The sequence below is a fragment of the Eurosta solidaginis genome, chromosome 4, assembly GCF_040869045.1.
Source record: "Eurosta solidaginis isolate ZX-2024a chromosome 4, ASM4086904v1, whole genome shotgun sequence".
Taxonomy (NCBI): Eukaryota; Metazoa; Arthropoda; class Insecta; order Diptera; family Tephritidae; genus Eurosta; species Eurosta solidaginis.
In genome coordinates, this window is record NC_090322.1 from 199,307,401 (window position 1) to 199,324,590 (window position 17,190).

The following is a 17,190-nucleotide window of genomic DNA, read 5'->3' on the forward strand; positions in this document are numbered from 1 at the left end:
TGGCGATACCTGGAAAAGGCGACCACCTATACAACTACCACCACTCCCTTTTAAAACCCTCCTTAATACCTTTAATTTGATACCCATATCGTACAAAAAAATTCTAGGGTCACACCTGGTCCACCTTTATGGCGATATCTCGAAACGGCGTCCACCTGTGGAACTAAGCATCACTCCCTTTTAAAATACTCATTAACACCTTTCTTTTGATACCCATATTGTACAAACAAATTCTAGGGTCACCCCTGTTCCACCTTTATGGCGAAATCTCGAAACGGCGTCCACCTATGGAACTAAGGATTACTCCCTTTTAAAATACTGATTAAAACCTTTCTTTTGATACCCATATTGTACAAACAAATTCTAAGGGTCACCCCTGGTCCACCTTTATGGCGATATCTCGAAACGGCGTCCACCTATGGAACAAAGGATTACTCCCTTTTAAAATACTCATTAACACCTTTCATTTGATACCCATATCGTACAAACGCATTCTAGAGTCAACCCTGATCCACCTTTATGGCTATATCCCTAAATGGCGTCCACCTATAGAACTATGGCCCACTCCCTCATAAAATACTCTTTAACACCTTCCATTTGATACCCACATTGTACAAACAAATTCTAGAGTCAACCCTGATCCACCTTTATGGCGATATCCCTAAATGGCGTCCACCTATAGAACTATGGCCCACTCCTTCATAAAATACTCTTTAGTGCCTTTCATTTGATACACATGTCATACAAACACATTCCAGGGTTTCCCTCGGTTCATTTTCCTACATGGTTATTTTCCCTTATGTTGTCACCATAGCTCTCAACTGAGTATGTAATGTTCGGTTACACCCGAACTTAACCTTCCTTACTTGTTTCCTCTCTGAAGCTTTGATGATTGGAATGCCATTTCGCTAATTCCATACAACCGCCTTTTAGAATTGCAGTAACTTCCTTCTTAATTTGAGCTAGTTGCTTCGGGGTTTCCGCCCCACCCAGAAAATCATCGACATAAAACGAAGATTTTATAACCTTCGACCCAAGACCGAACTCCGATTCATATTGATCAACTAGGTACTGAAGACTTCGCACTGCAAGGAAAGGTGCAGCTGCTGTACCATACGTCACAGTATTTAACTTAAATGTTTTAACTGGTTCATCCTCAGAATTTCTCCAAAGAATATATTGAAAACAATGATCGCGTGGATCTACAAGCACTTGGCGGTACATTTTGACAATGTCAGCTGTGATAGCGTAGCGAAAAAGGCGAAACTGAACGAGTAACATGTATAACTCGGTTTGAATAGTTGGCCCTACCAACAATAAGTCATTTAGAGATTTTTGAGATGTTGTTGGACACGATGCGTCAAAAACAACTCTTAATTTTGTTGACGTGCTTGTAGGTTTTAGCACACAATGATGAGGAATGTAATAATGCGGTTCATCAAGCTTCGGTGACTTCACTATGCTCATATGTCCTAGCTCTTCGTATTCCTTCAAATATGACGCATATTGGTATTTAATTTGCAAGTCTTTAGATAAACGGCGCTCCATTGCTTTCAATCTCCTCAATGCAGTATCATATGAGAAGCAGAGAGAAGAAGGGTTATCCTTAAAGGGTAATCTTACAATAACTCTACCATCGGTGTCTCGAGAAACTGTTTCCAAATAAATTTTTTCACAGACTGTCTGCTCATCTGTCATTCTTTTTGATTTATCATCTGTCTCTTCAATTTTCCAAAGATACTCCAAGTTACGGTCAACTCTTTCTTCATATGTGAGTAAGCATGTTGGCGTAGATGATTTGCGTGGAACTGAAGGTTCGTATCGGCCAGAAACGACCCACCCTAACAGAGTCTTTTGTAGGGACGGCAAATTTTCTCCGAGCTTAATTTGGCCAACTGACAAGATTTCAAAGAAGCTTTCTGTTCCTAGCAAAAGATTAATGCGTTTTGACTTGAAAAATTCTTCATCGTCCAGTTGGGTATTTGGAGGCAAATTCCACGTAGAAATGTCAATTTGAGATTCTGGCTGATACGAGATATGGGGAGTAACGCAAAAGGAAAGTTGTAGTTGTAACTGATTGAAACGAGATTTGACTGAAGTAGATATTTTATGCTTAATGTTTGTCCGTGACTCCCCTATGCTACTAATTTGTATGGAGTGTTTTTCTCTTGGCAAGCGCAACTTCTGTGCAAATTCCTCAGTAATGAGATTAATTTGAGAACAAGAATCGAGTAATGCCCTGCCTAATTGATAACTACCAGCTGAATCTCTCACGAGTACAAGTGCTGTTGCGAGAATCACTTGTTCCGCCGAGTTCTGCCCACAATGAGTGTGAACTGTAGCGGCGGTACTGGCACTGACTTCATTTGACGCGACAAACGGTGATGACGATGACAACGAAGAGGGTGGTGCAGCAACAAGTGATTGATTGCGATGTAAGAGTGTATGGTGAGCCTGACCGCACAGCTTGCACTTGAATGTGGAAGTGCAGTTTGTTACCTTATGATTTTTCGATAGGCAGTTTATGCATAGAGCGACGCGCTTAGCAAATGCAAAACGTTCAGCGACATCCATTTCTTTAAAACGGGGACATTTGTTTAGAGTGTGCTCAGCCTTAGAGCAGAGAGAGCATACACGCTTTGAGCAAGAAATTGATAAGCTATGTTTTTGCATTTTGATTTTGCTGCTACCATTTTTATTATCAGTTTTACGATTTTCGAAGCAAAGAGAATGAGATGTGTCAACTGACTCTAAAAACTGACAGCGCCTTTCTGACACCTTTGCGCAGCTTTCCCAGGAGGGTAGTTTTTGGAAATCCAAAGACTCCTTCCATTTGCTTTGAGACTCTTCATCTACCTTTTCCATAGCTAAGTAGATGAGCATTGCATTGCATATATCTGTATGATTTCCCAAAGATAATAGTGAACTATAGATCCCAGAGACATTGTCGAGAAGGCTTCGTAGTTCACTGGCATTTGGCTTTGACATTGAACTGAGTTGAAATAATGAAGTGATATTTTCCATGAAAATTAAAGTATTGTTGTCATATCGAACCCTTAGCCTTTCAAGAGCCTTTGGATAATTTTCATTAGTTACTTGGAAAGCGTTGATAGTCTCTAAAGCTGCACCTTTGAGGCACTTGCGCAAGTGGTTGAATTTCTCAACATTTGACAAACTAATCTCGCGATCGATAATTTGCTTGAATGAAGTGATGTAATTTTTGTAATTAGAGTATTTTCCGTCGAAAGTCGGTTATTCTAAGGCAGGTAATTTTTTTGCATGTGGCACAGGATATGAAAAGGTTGTATCTGATACAGTGATGTTGTGCACATCTTCCCCTAACTGCGATTGAATTTCGAGTTTAATTGACTCATACAGATCTTCAATTTCACACCGTGCATTATCCTCTGGCTCTAGTTTTTCAATATTCGATTGAATAGCTAGGATTTGTTTAAAATACGACTCTAATATTCCTAGGCGGCATTTCAACTCCGCTGTTGAAAGAGTCTTCCCTTCTCCTCTGCTATTTGCATCAATAATGGTTTTTATACGCGAAATATTTCTCTTAGTTGTTGTGCGTAGACTTTTGTATTCTTCCAGACTTGTAGCCATAATGGCTTAGTACCGCGAGTAATGAAATCAGGGATCAGGAATATAAGCGACAGAGATAAATGAATGATCCTACTATCAATGAGATGCAGGTGGCAGATCTTAACCCCTTGAATGCAGTGCAATGCTCCGATGAGCTTTCCGCTAATATAATTTATAATTTGTTTCGATAAGAACTTACTTGTATAAATAGTCCTGGACCTTTGCACGAAAATGTTGCGATGTGTATACTGCGATGCAAATGTTACGATAAAATGTTGCGATGCAAAGGTTGTGCCTGTTGTCGAAGGTTAACTCTGCGCAGGATTTGAATGTTGGTATCGATTGGTTGGTAGATGTCCAAAGTTGATTCCTTTGTATCGTTGATGTTGCGAAAAAACGTAAGGTGTTTTGTTCAAATAGTGCCTATTTATGCTGTCTCATTTTTCGTCGTGACCTTCAATCGACTTCTGCGAATCTGGACAATTTATTATTTTGCACTGCTCCACGTTTGGGCGCCAATGTTCGGTAAGAAGCTTTTTTCCTATTATTTTAAAATATTTAAGGGCGAGTGCAAATAACGTATTACCAAATTTATAAAAAAGGTTATGTATCCAAGAATGGTGGAAAAAAAAAAATGAGCCCGAGAGTTTATTATTCAGATCTTTTTATACAAAATGTAGAGAGCTTAATTAACAGCTAACTTAGTTAATACAGAGGTGTAATGAAATTCAGTAGGAATTGAGCAACTATGCTAATGCTAAGTTCACACTAATATATAGTATTACAAAATTCAAATAAAGATAATCAAGAAATTTAACATTGTATGTACATATGTATCTGTAAGGATAACAATGAAAGTAAATATATCTCAACTTAAGTATCTGACTGAACAACCTGCTTGTGCTTTTTTGCTTCATACGGCTGTGTTCTCAGGTGCCGTATTTCCTCATAATGCTTACGGTGATTACCCGTTAAGCCCCAGGGAGGTGTAGCCTCATCAATCAGATGTCTGTTGGGTATTCATAATGGTATTATGGGGTAACCCCATTTAACCCCATCAAACCCATCTTTTCCGCTTCTTTTTCCAGTGTTGTGTAAGCAGAAGTTACGGCGTGGGTGATTAGGCCGATGATGTCAATGTCGTCAGCATACCTCATTGCACGCTCCTGAGCGATTAAGATATGCAGCTTGGATAATGTTCTCCAGCATTGAACTAAAGAAATTCCAATGACCCCCAGTCTAAAACCTCGTTTAGTTTCGAAAGCCTTGGAGAGGTCACTCCCAACTATAAATGAGCTAGTGGTTGTTGTTGTAGCGATAAGGACACTCCCCGAAGGACTTGGGGCTATCGAGGCTATGCAACCCCTACCTCCTCATGGATGTAAGGGGTAGGAGGACGGGATGACCTAGAAGGTCCCATGTGGTCATAACAAATCGTTCCCGAGATGGTCGGGCTTAGTACCGGAACTTACCGGATCTGCATCCGGCAAAGGACCATCAACATCGATAACACTCTCCAAGCTAGTGGTGTTGCGGACCTTTTCCAAGATTTGTCGAATAGTGAATATCTTGTCGACGATGGATTTACCAGGTCTAAGTCCGCACTTATACAATCAGCAGATTCACGGTGGCCTTCAATCTTTAGCACAATACGCTTGAGAGGACCTTTCTCATGCAATTAGTTTTTATTAAAATACATTCGTTTCGATTAAGCACTTTTTTGTAAATATTATATTGGCATATATCTCAACACCGAATTTAGGCTGATTGCGGACAGAAAACGGATTCGACACTGGATTGAAACCTTGGCCTGTTCTAAAATAAACCAAAACTTTGATCAAAATCAGATCCAAAGCTGCAACCGAATTCCGAAGTCGGAACTAATACTAGACAAACCGAATACGGAAACGGATAAAAACAGAAATCATCTGCACCCAGGAATATTCCATTAATTTCGAAGCTAAAGTTCACAAGGCATGACAGCTAACATATCTTTCTTCTATATATATAAAAAGAAGTGTACATTTTGATTGTCACTCCATAACTCGAGAACGGATAGAAAGATTGCCATGAAATTTTTAGGATAACTTAATAGGAACCTGGAGAGTGTTTGTGAAAAGTTTTTTTCGGGAAGTGGACCAGGGACCGATTTATTCTAAACTGTCGTATATATGGCTCGATTTGCCTGAAATTTGGTATGTAGGTAGCGTTATATCTAGAATAAAATTTCGGATACTTTTTCTTCCGGGAAGTGGACCAGGATACATATTGGTGACTAGGATCTCGAGAAATAGGACAAAAAGTGGACCCGGGCGCCCCTAGAATGTGTTTATACAATATGGATATCAAATGAAAGCTGCTGATGAGTGCTTTAGTACAGGGTAGTTTTCATACCTATTGGTGACTAGGGTCCCGAGATATAGGCCAAAACGTGGACCCGGGCACCCCTAGAATGTGTTTATACAATATGGATATCAAATGAAAGCTGTTGATGAGTGCTTTAGTACAGGGTAGTTTTCATACCTATCGGTGACTAGGGTCTCGAGATATAGGCCAGAACGTGGACCCGGGCACCCCTAGAATGTGTTTATATAATATGTATATCAAATGAAAGCTGTTGATGAGTGCTTTAGTACAGGGTAATTTTCATACCTATTGGTGACTAGGGTCTCGAGATATAGGCCAAAACGTGGACCCGGGCACCCCTAGAATGTGTGTGTATTTTGGATATCAAATGAAAGCTGTTGATGAGTGCTTTAGTACAGAGTAGTTTTCATACCTATTGGTGACTAGGGTCTAGAGATATAGGCCAAAACGTGGACCCGGGCACCCCTAGAATGTGTGTGTATTTTGGATATCAAATGAAAGCTGTTGCTGAGAGCTTTTAAGTAATTTTCATTGTGATATTCGATTTAGTCGCATCAACCTGGCAAAACTGATAAATATGCATGCAAAGCCGAAATAAAGACATGAATTAATAATACCTACATACCTATTTACATAAGTCCTATTCGATTTGCCTGAATTTGGTGTATAAATTTGCCTATATTAGTATTTCCGATGCTTTTTTCCGGGAAGTAGACCAGAGACGGACTGGGACTGAGACTCGGAATGGGACTGGAACAAAATACATACCACCCTCTGGGACTGGCAATAAGATATGAAGAAGAATGAAAAAAACTTGAGAGAAGAGAAAAGAGAAGGAGACTGAGAAAGAGATAGAATGAGACGAAGATGGAGATAGATGAAGCGAAAAATACGGAGGGAGGAGTGAATACAAAGATTAGGAAAAAGTGTAGAGGGGCGAGGGAGAGTTAGACGGAAAAAGCTTATTAAAATGTATGCAGATATACAAATTTAGGGCAGAACAATGTCTGCCGGGTCTGCTAGATGTATATATATTAGAGCGGGTCAAATTGTATGGGGAAAAATGGGGGAAAAAAACTTCAGGTGCACATCCAGTTTCTGAATCTGGGTCATGCTGAGTAATATTGTCCATGGGACCATAGCTCTGAAATGAATTTCGAGCCTCTCTAATTTTGTTAGAAAATTTTATATCCCAATCTGAATCCGAATTTGATATTTATTTTCATGTATTTTATTTGTGAGAGCCGCTATTCGGATTGGGATATAAAATTTTCTAACAAAATTAGGGAGGCTCGAAATACATTTCAGACCTATGGTCCCATGGACAATATTACTCAGTATGACCCATAGATTCAGAAACTGGATGTGCCTCTTCAACAATAAATTTGACCCACCCTAATATATCTTAATATATAAAAAACACGTGTCACACAATTGAATTTGTTTTCACCCCGTGTGTATTTTTATCTAACTTGAAATATAGGATAGGTGACTGGGTGACTAGGGTCTCGAGATATACATAGGCCAAAACGGGGACCCGGGTACCCCTAGAGTGTGTTTATAGAATATGGATATCAAATGAAAGCTGTCGATAAGTGCTTTAGTAGAGGATAATTTTCATACCCCTGGGTGACTTGGGTCTCGAGATATAGGCCAAAACGTGGAAATGGGTACCCCTAGAATGTGTGTATAGAATATGGATATCAAATGAAAGCTGTTGATGAGTGCTTTAGTAGAGGGTAATTTTCCTACGCCTGGGTGACTAGGGTCTCGAGATATAGGCCAAAACGTGGGCCAGTGAATGTCTAGACAGTGTTTATACAATATGGATATCAAATGAAAGCTGTTGATGAGTGCTTTAGTACAGAGTAATATATTATCCCGAGACGGACTGGGACTGAGACTCGGAGTGGGACTGGGACTGGAATAAAATACATACCACCCTCTGGGACAGACAATAAGGGATGCAGAAGAATAAGAAGAAATTGAGATAAGAGAAAAGAGATAAGGAGAAGGAGATTGAGAAAGAGATAGAATGAGACAAAGATGAAGCGAAAAAGACTGAGGAAGGAGTGAATAAAAGGATTAGGAAAAAGCGAAGAGGGAGGAGGGCAGATTCAGACGGAAAAAGCTTATTAAAATGTATGCAGATAGGCCAAATTTAGGGCAGGACAACGTCTGCCGGGTCTTCTAGTATATATATATACTAGCAGACCCGGCAGATGTTCTGCCCTAACTTTGGTCTTTCTGGCATAGAGTTTAAAAAGTTTTTACCTCTTTATCTCCCACCCCCTTTTCTTTATTCTTCTATTCTCTCCTCTATCTGCGTCTGTTTCTCCCTATCCGTCTTTTCCATTCCTTCTTTTCTCTCTAGCTCCCTCTCCTTCTTCTTCCACCGCTCCATCTATCCTTAGGATTTTTAATGCTGTTTCATAAAAATATAAAAACAGAAAATTTTGTATAAAAAAAAATAAGGGATGGACCGCCCTTGCCAATTTTGGGTATGAAAAATAGACAACATCCGATTCTCAAACTTACTTCATATGTTCACAAATTTCATGAGAATCGGCGAGGCGTTTTGAAGGAGTTCAACCACAAACTCTGTGACATGAGAATTTTATACAACGGAATAATCGATACACCCGAGGTAAACGGTGCGAATGTGATAGTCTGTTAGTTGTAATTTCGTGAAATATGACTGGGTCGGCATTTGGATTATAAAGGCTTTATATTGCGATTACCACTTGAATCAAGGATTATATATATATTGGCCATCAAGTCGAATTTTCTTCCAGCGAATTGTATTAAAACAGCAAAAAGCATTCATCGAGAATCTACTCACCGTTCATATGTTGCTTCAGCACTTAAATCGTTAACTTCTTCTGCTTCGATACGCACTCGTTCTTTGTAATATTCACATGAGCCTAATATATTGCCAGCTTCGATAGGCGCATACTTGTAATGAATGAATTTGGAAGGATCCTAAAAAAAACGGAATTAGATCATGATAAAACATAGTGTGACCAATATTATCATCACTAAGCCGATACTAAGCAGCCACTCGTATGTACGTAAACAAATCATAAATACAAGGCAGCAGAGAGATACTCACAAACGCATGTCATCATCAGCCGAAGTAGTACTCACATATACGCACGCATATGGCTACAAACTACAAATATACATGTATATGCTGATAACCAAGCACGACGTTCACGAAATTACTAGAGCTTAGGAGAAATGGGTGAACGAGGAAACCGAGAGTATAAAGGCAGAGCAAGCTTAGTAGTAAGTAATCAGTTTGATTTAAACACGCAATTAGTTGTGAAGTAAGAGTTATTATGAAGTACCTCAAAGTAGTCTAATAAAGACCATTTTGCATTATTGAATATTGGAGTTACTCATTCAACAGTTTAGCGATTCGAACGTTAGCAGAAGGTTTGGAATAAGCGGAATTTCCCTAAATTCGTTACAATAGTATATACATATATCGCACACCTACATCTTTGAAATATTAAAACGTTTTTGCGATCGCATAAGTAGAACTGGAAATTTATTAAAATTATATTTAAAAAACGATCATTTTGCGATGTTTCAAAACCAATTCGAGCCATTTTCTATTTACTTTCATATGAGAAGACTTAACCGTTTAAAGGGTTTTAGCCCTCCAACAAATCGAGCCAGTCGTTTCTTCACTCAGCTTACTGGCGCAAATTGGTGACACAAAACGAAATTGGAACTGGCTGTTGCTGTGGTAACGATAAATACACTCCCCGAAGGTTTTGGGGGCTGTTATCGATGTTGATGGTCCGTTCCGGTAACAAAGCAACATTAAGATACTAGCACCACTCTCTCGGGAACGATTAAACCCACCAAATTAAACCTTCTAGGCCATCCCCCCTAGTTCCATGTGGAGCTTGGGGTCGCCAGAGCCATTCATATTTGTAACAGTATTCCCCTCGCGTAGGTGAGGTTGGCAGTTGGGTTGCGGAAGCGTTGAAGCTATACAGCTTTGTAATGCGCTTATTTGTTAGTTTAGTCACCTCTTATGACAGGCATAACTGCCGCGGCTATATTCTGAGCCCCCTAACCCTCTGGGGAAGTCATCCCGCCCTCCAGCTTTATAGTTCCATGAAGAACTTAGGGTCGCCAGAGTACATATCGCATGTTTTATTGTACACTAATTGAACTAAAAATTTATACATTTTTAGATTTTATGACACACCAATATAACCAACTGACAAAATTATACTGACATTTAGAGAATACTCAGAAAGACCAAAACAGGGGACTAATGTGCCTTTGAATCTTATTTTTATGTTGGAACTCCATGATTCAAACACAAGAGGTTTACTCGGCTGATAAAATGTTTGACAATTAAAGCCATCTTGCTCCCAAATGGAATTGAGATCTATTAACTGTGTTGTTTCCTCGCAAATGTTAGCAGTAGAAAGAGGAGGTAAACAATTTATAATTGCCCGATATGGGCTGAACTACGTAATTCTTTAGTATTACTTTTTTCGATTTTAAGGTTTGTGGTGAGCCTTATTGTTCCTCATATTACTTACTTTGAGATCCTGTATACGACAAACTTGACATCCCTCCACAAATTCAATATTGCATTCAACCAAGCTACTAGGTATGTTTATGGCTTAAAGAAATTCGATAACTTGTCAGCTTTGAGATTGTCTATAATTGGAATGACCTTCTTTAACGCTCGTAATTGTATGGTTATTTTTTTTAAATTGAATTGTAACAATAATATAATTTTAAAAAAAATTTTAAGTTAAACGGTTTTATTGAAAACAATACTTACATTAAGTAATAATAATACTAAAAGCCAGAAAATAATGAGGTAGGCCCTAGGTACTAGTCATCACACTCCACATCAATCTAGGACGTTGATCAGACAAATAAATAAAAGCGTGAGTCGTGTCAAATTTCTATTGATAGTAATAAGTAAGACCAACTGAACCTTAATCAGGTTATGCTACGCCTCACATTTTTGGAAATTTCACGCGCCCAACGCTTTTATTTAATTGTCTGATCAACTTACATAACGTAAGTATTGTTTTCAATAAACCCTTTATCTAAAATTTTTTTTTATTTTTTTTTTCTATCCTTCAGTATTATTTATTACTTAATGTAATTATTGTTTTCAATAAACCCGTTTAACTTAAAACATTTTTTTTTAAATTATTTTATTTGAATTTCACTTCCATCATTTTAACTTATATGCCCCAAAGTATTTTGACGTCACTTCTAACGGGAAATGAATTTTTTTACTGAAATTTCACTAACAAAATTCGAACTTATGTGCTTCAAAGTATTTTGACGTCTCTTCTACTTACTTAAATTTCTCTTACAAACTTTGAATTTATGTGCTCCAAAGTATTTTGATGTCACTTCAATGAGCCAAATCGGGCAAACAAGTACGAGTTTTTGGAATATTTCAATTCTTGCGGCACCTAGCGTGAATTTTTTTTACTAAAGCGGTTTCTGTTTCTGTATATCATGTCATATATATTTTCCAAATATGAGTCAAATCGGACCCCAAATACGATTTTTTTTACTATCTCGATCCTTGCGCCACCTAGCGGCGATTTTTTCATACGTCGCTTTCTACTCATGTATGTAATAGTTTTTCCAAATATGAGCCAAATCGGACCAAAAATACAATTTTTTTTAATATCTGGAACCTTGCGCCACCAAATATGAGCCAAATCGGAAAACAAATACGATTTTCTGAAATATTTCGATCCCTGCGTCCCTATCAGAGTTTTTTCTTATTATTGCATTGTCATCGGGTTCTGAACTATATTCCAAGTTTCAAGCTTGTAGCTTACCGGGAAGTTACTTTAATTTCAATTACAAAATTCGTAACGCTCGCTACACAGAGTCAAGCTAAATAAAACCGTTTAATTAAAAAACCGGAGTATCTACATGAAAAGCTTAGGTTTTCCATAAGTACTCACTCATCTAATTGTATACTGCCTAGGTTAGGTTAGGTTGAACTGGCCGGTCCATGAGGACCTCACATAGACTGAATGAGTCCGTAGTGTTACCAGAAGTTTGTTTTAACGACCAAACTGAAAACCACTATCAAAAACCAGGACCTATATTATAAAATAAGTCCGTCCTCTTGGCAAATACTAGAAGCTTCCTAGGACTTAAGCTACTTGCTGCTTCTAGATCTGACAGCTGTATCACTCCTTATAGCTGGAGTCTTAGCCTGGCAAGCGCAGGACACGAGCACAGAAAGTGCTCGATCGTTTCCTCCTCCAACCCGCACTTCCTACATCTGCTATCCCTGACCAATCCTACTTTAAAAGCATGTAACGTCAGAAGGCAGTGGCCTGTCAGAATACCCGTAATGAGTCTACAGTCCTCTCTTTTAAATGATAGAAGCAACTTTGTTAGTCTAATGTTGTAAGACGTACACATAATCTTCGACACTTTACAGCCCCGCGCTTGAACGCACGCGTTTCCTGCTTGGTCGATCATGTGCACCTCTCGCCTTCGCTTAATCTCGCCCAGTCTAGTTGGGACGTCTACGGAGCAAGCTTCAAGGGATGCGCTACTTTTAGCTAGTTCATCCGTTTTCTCATTCCCATATATTCCCATATGCCCTGGGACCCAATATAGATGTATGCTTCTCCCTGTCCCGATTCTCTCCAGAGACTGCTTACACTCTAACACGCATTTAGATGCTGTGCTATGCAAGATTATTGCCTTAATTGCTGCTTGACTATACAATATATAAGAGAACACGGTTGCAGCTTAAGCTGTTCTCTTCCAGGGTTTCTACTGCTTTGGTTACGGCTAATATTTCTGCTTGGAAAACGCTACAGTAATCCGGCAGCCTGTACGATCTGTTTATTTCCGGATCAGCACAGTATACCGCAGACCTTACTCCTTCCACTACTTTGGAACCATCTGTGTACACATGTATCGCCTCGTCCGCCTTTTGAGAACCCTTGCGCCAACCGTCCACCTCTCTGTGTACACATGTATCGCCTCGTCCGCCTTTTGAGCACCCTTGCGCCAACCGTCCACCTCTATTGTGGCCTTAAGATTTCCCCCGAAGCGCAGATAGGGAATCAGGTAGTCTGTTCGTCTTGTGATTTATGACGCTATACTACTATGGCCGTATGGTCGGCGCTCAAGCTGCCCCGAGGCACCGAGCCTGGTTGCAGTTGTTAACGCTATGTTCTTTCCTACCAGGTCTACAGGTGGAATGTGCAGAATGGCATACAGTGCAGCCGTCGGGGTTGTTTTCAGGGCTCCCGTAATGCTAAGCATTGATAGTCTGCATACTCCCTCTAATTTTTTGAGGTAGGTTGTTTTTTGTGTGGCTTTCCACCAACCAAGAACTCCATAGTATAGAATAGGGCTTACAATCGTTGTAAAAACCCAATGAGAGAGGGCGATAAGCCCAACGTACAACCCAGCATTCTTTTACATGCATAAAGTGCCGTTGAGGCCTTCTTCACCCTCTCCTCCACGTTTTTTCCATGACAGCTTACTGTCTAGGATGATTCCTAGATATTTTGTGTAAGGTTTCTCCTGTAGGATCACCCCTCTTAACTTAGGCCTGGTCAAATTTGGGACCTTGTACCTCATTGGAAACAATACCATATCCGTCTTCTCCGCGTTGACTTTCATCCCGATATTAGACGCCCAGGTATGAATATCCCGAAACGCCCCATCCATCAAAGAGCTAATCGTTGGAAGGCACTTTCCACTTATGAAACTTGCAACGTCGTCTGCGTAAACCATAAGTTTTACGGGTCCCTCATCGAATCGCCTGAGCACTTGGTTGATGACCAGCGCCCACAGCAGAGGTGATAGCACTCCTCCCTGCGGCGTGCCCCTGTCCACTGATTTCGTGGCCTCGTACAATCCCCATTGTGATGTAATCTTCCTGCAATTTAACATGCAGCCGATCCATCTCGTTAAGGCTGGATGTATTTTAATGTAATTAAGACCATGTATAATCGCCCGGCAATGTCTAAGAAGACTCCTAGAGCATATTCCTTATATTCCAGGGCTTTCTCTATGTGTATCCCTCAAAGGATTCCTCACTATCACGTGACCATTCCCCGTTCTCTTTCTTTATTAGTCCCTGGACTATCTTTCCCCTTGCTAGGACTTTTTTCAACCGTGCTGTTTCGCTGGAGCACTCTATGTCCGTACAGAAAATTTTCCATGAGACATGTATACTACCTAAGTTCACTTACTCATGTTCTTCTAGGCTCTTTTTTGTTAATGGTGTTAAAACTCTGGAACTCCATTCCACTGTCTTTAAGGAGCTCGCTACGAGTTAATAATTATAAAAAATTATATATGATTGTTTTATAAATAAAGTCGCATAAGGCGGTGGCTATAAATTTCTTTCAGTGAACCTTTACTTGTTAAATGCTATACGGATGTTTGTAACATGTTATGTGATTTTACTATTACTTTTTTTATTAATTTAATATTTTTCTATTTTTTTCTTGTAACCCTTACTTTATTTTAATAATTTTATATACTATACTATACTATACTATACTTTAGTCTACTACATTTTTTATTAATTTCTTTTTTGTGAGCTCTTTGTGACTACTGAGTCGGCTACCAGTTCCAAATTGCCCTATCCCAAAATATTTTTCAAAAGTTCCCAATTTTGGGATTTGGGTCAAAGGCACCCTATATTAGCCTTATCTCATTTGTTGGCATTTACAAAATTAGTATCGATACTAATATACTATTAAAGGTAGTTTTCTACTACAATTTTCGCTGAAGGGGATTTAATTATTCCCCGTTTTCCTTACTTCGTAAAAGCAATCCGTCCTGATTTTTAAATTTGGGAGTGTCTGCCATTATTAGAGGACTAACCTGGTAACGGTAATTGAATAATGAAAAAACAAAGCTTTGTTTGCGTTTTCCAAAAAAAATTTGCTTTTGAATTACATCTGTTTACAATAAAACGTGCGATATTTGTAATAGGATTCGCCTCAGGTGAATGAGGTTGAAAATTTGGTTGGGTAAGCTGTGAAGCGGCCGACGTAGTGTGGTGGTAGAGTGCTCCGCCTACCACACCGAAAATTTAGAAACAAGTTTTTTCAATTAGGAAAAAGTTTTTCTAATCGGGGTCGCCCCTTGGCAGTGATTTGGCAAAGACTCCCAAGTGTATTTTTGCCATGAAAAACTTCTCAGTAAAAACTAATCTGCCTTGCAGATGACGTTCGGAGTCGGTATAAAACATGTAGGTCCCGTCCGACCAATTTGTAGTGAAAATTAAGAGGAGCACGACGCAAATTGGTAGAGAAGCTTGGCCTAGATCTCCTCGAAGGCAAATCGCACCACGTACTTTTTTTAAGCTGTAAATAACAATGCCGTTTTTCTGATGACCTTGCAAATTTTATATGACAAAGAGTGGATGATGTTGTTGTTGTAGCGATAAGGTTACTCCTCGAAGGCTTTGGAGTGTTATCGATGTGATGGTCCTTTGCCGGACAGAGATCAGGTACGCTCCGCTAACACAGCACCATTAAGGTGCTAGCCCGACCATCTCGGGAACGGTTTATATGTCCACATTAAACCTTCAGGCCATCCCTCCCTCCCCATCCCCAAGTTCCATGAGGAGATTGGGGTCGTCAGAGCCTCGTCTGCTAGTGAAACGGGATTCGCGGCGGATAGGTTAGGTTGACAATTGAGTTTGTAGAAGCTATATATTGCGCTGGCAACCTGAAGGGTTGCGCTACACAACCCCTTGAATCTGGTATTTTAGTCGCCTCTTACGGAAGGCATACCTATCGCGGGTATATTCTGACCCCCTAACCCGCTGGGGGGGAAGAGTGGATCATAATACCTTCCTATAATCTAGAAGCAAATTACTTCACTTGAAAGTTCGGCTACCAGTTAAAATTATAATTTCTTTTCTTGAGAGTGTAGTCGGTGCATGATGGCGCGGTTTGCTGTGGAATTACCGAACGCCGATAAAAAAACACTCTGTCATAGTTGCGGTACGGTAATAAATTCGAGTTCGGTGGGACACTCTAGATTTTCGTTTATGGCAGATATGTAATTTAAATTAAAAGAAAGAACCTTAGATAAGATTTTGGGTTTAAGAATGGGGGCCAAATCTTTTCTAATATACCGTTGGCTTAATTCACAATTGCCCTAACCAACAAATTTTAAATTTTACAGGAGAGGCAAAAAACATTTTATATTTACATTCATTGCAAGCAGATATGGGATTTTCAGAGTGGCATAAGTGCGTAGTTATTAGTTCTAAAGATTTCAAATTTATACTGGGGGTGTCTTTTATTATATCATACCAAAATCTGTAAAAACGCAGTTTCGAGGAATCTGGTTGCCAGGGTCTTTGTGAATTGAACTTACGATATGTATGGATCTCTGGGGTGTTTTTAATTTACTGCACAGAACTTTCTGACTTACAAAGGAAAGGATCTAAGATAAGATGGGTGACTAAATCTTTTTATACTCAGCTGAGCAGAGCTCACAGTGTATATTAATACTGTTCGCATAACGGTAATCCGTAACGGCATAAACTAATCGAGATAGATACAGACTTCTATATATCAAAATGATCTGGGCGAAAAAGAAATTCATTTAGCCATGTCCGTCCGTACGTCCGTACGTCCGTCTGTCCGTAAACACGATAACTTGAGTAAATTTTGAGGTATTTAGATGAAATTTGGTATGTAGGTTCCTGGGAACTTATCTCGGATCGCTATTTAAAATGAACGAAATCGGACTACAACCACGCCCACTTTTTCGATATCGAAAATTTCGAAAAATCGAAAAAGTGCGATAATTAATTACCAAAGACGGATAAAGCGATGAAACTTGGTAGGTGGGTTGACCTAATGACGGAAAATAGAAAATTAGTAAAATTTTGGACAATGGGCGTGGCACCGCCCACCTTTAAAAGAAGCTAATTTAAAAGTCTTGCAAGATGTAATGTCATGATGAAATTTTGTAGGAACGTTACTCCTATTACTATATGTTTGCTAAATAAAAATAAAATAAAAATTAGCAAAATATAAGTAAATTATGTCAATATTCAACTCCAGTAATGATATGGTGCAACAAAATACAAATATAAAAGAAAATTTCAAAATGGGTGTGGCTCCGCCCTTTTTCATTTAATTCGCCTAGAATACTTTTAATGCCATAAGTCGAACAAAAATTTACCAATCCTTGTGAAATTTGGTAGGGGCA

General features: G+C 39.3%; 1 protein-coding gene across 3 annotated transcripts in view; it reads right to left on the reverse strand.

The window, feature by feature from the left end:
• LOC137250883 (general transcription factor 3C polypeptide 1) overlaps positions 1-17,190 on the reverse strand; it is a 120,074-nt gene that overhangs the window by 83,558 nt on the left and 19,326 nt on the right. For all 3 annotated transcript variants that reach the window (XM_067784531.1, XM_067784530.1, XM_067784532.1), the window contains exon 3: positions 8,801-8,940. In XM_067784531.1, the coding sequence (XP_067640632.1) occupies positions 8,801-8,940 (140 nt within the window). The remainder of the gene's footprint in view (positions 1-8,800; positions 8,941-17,190) is intronic.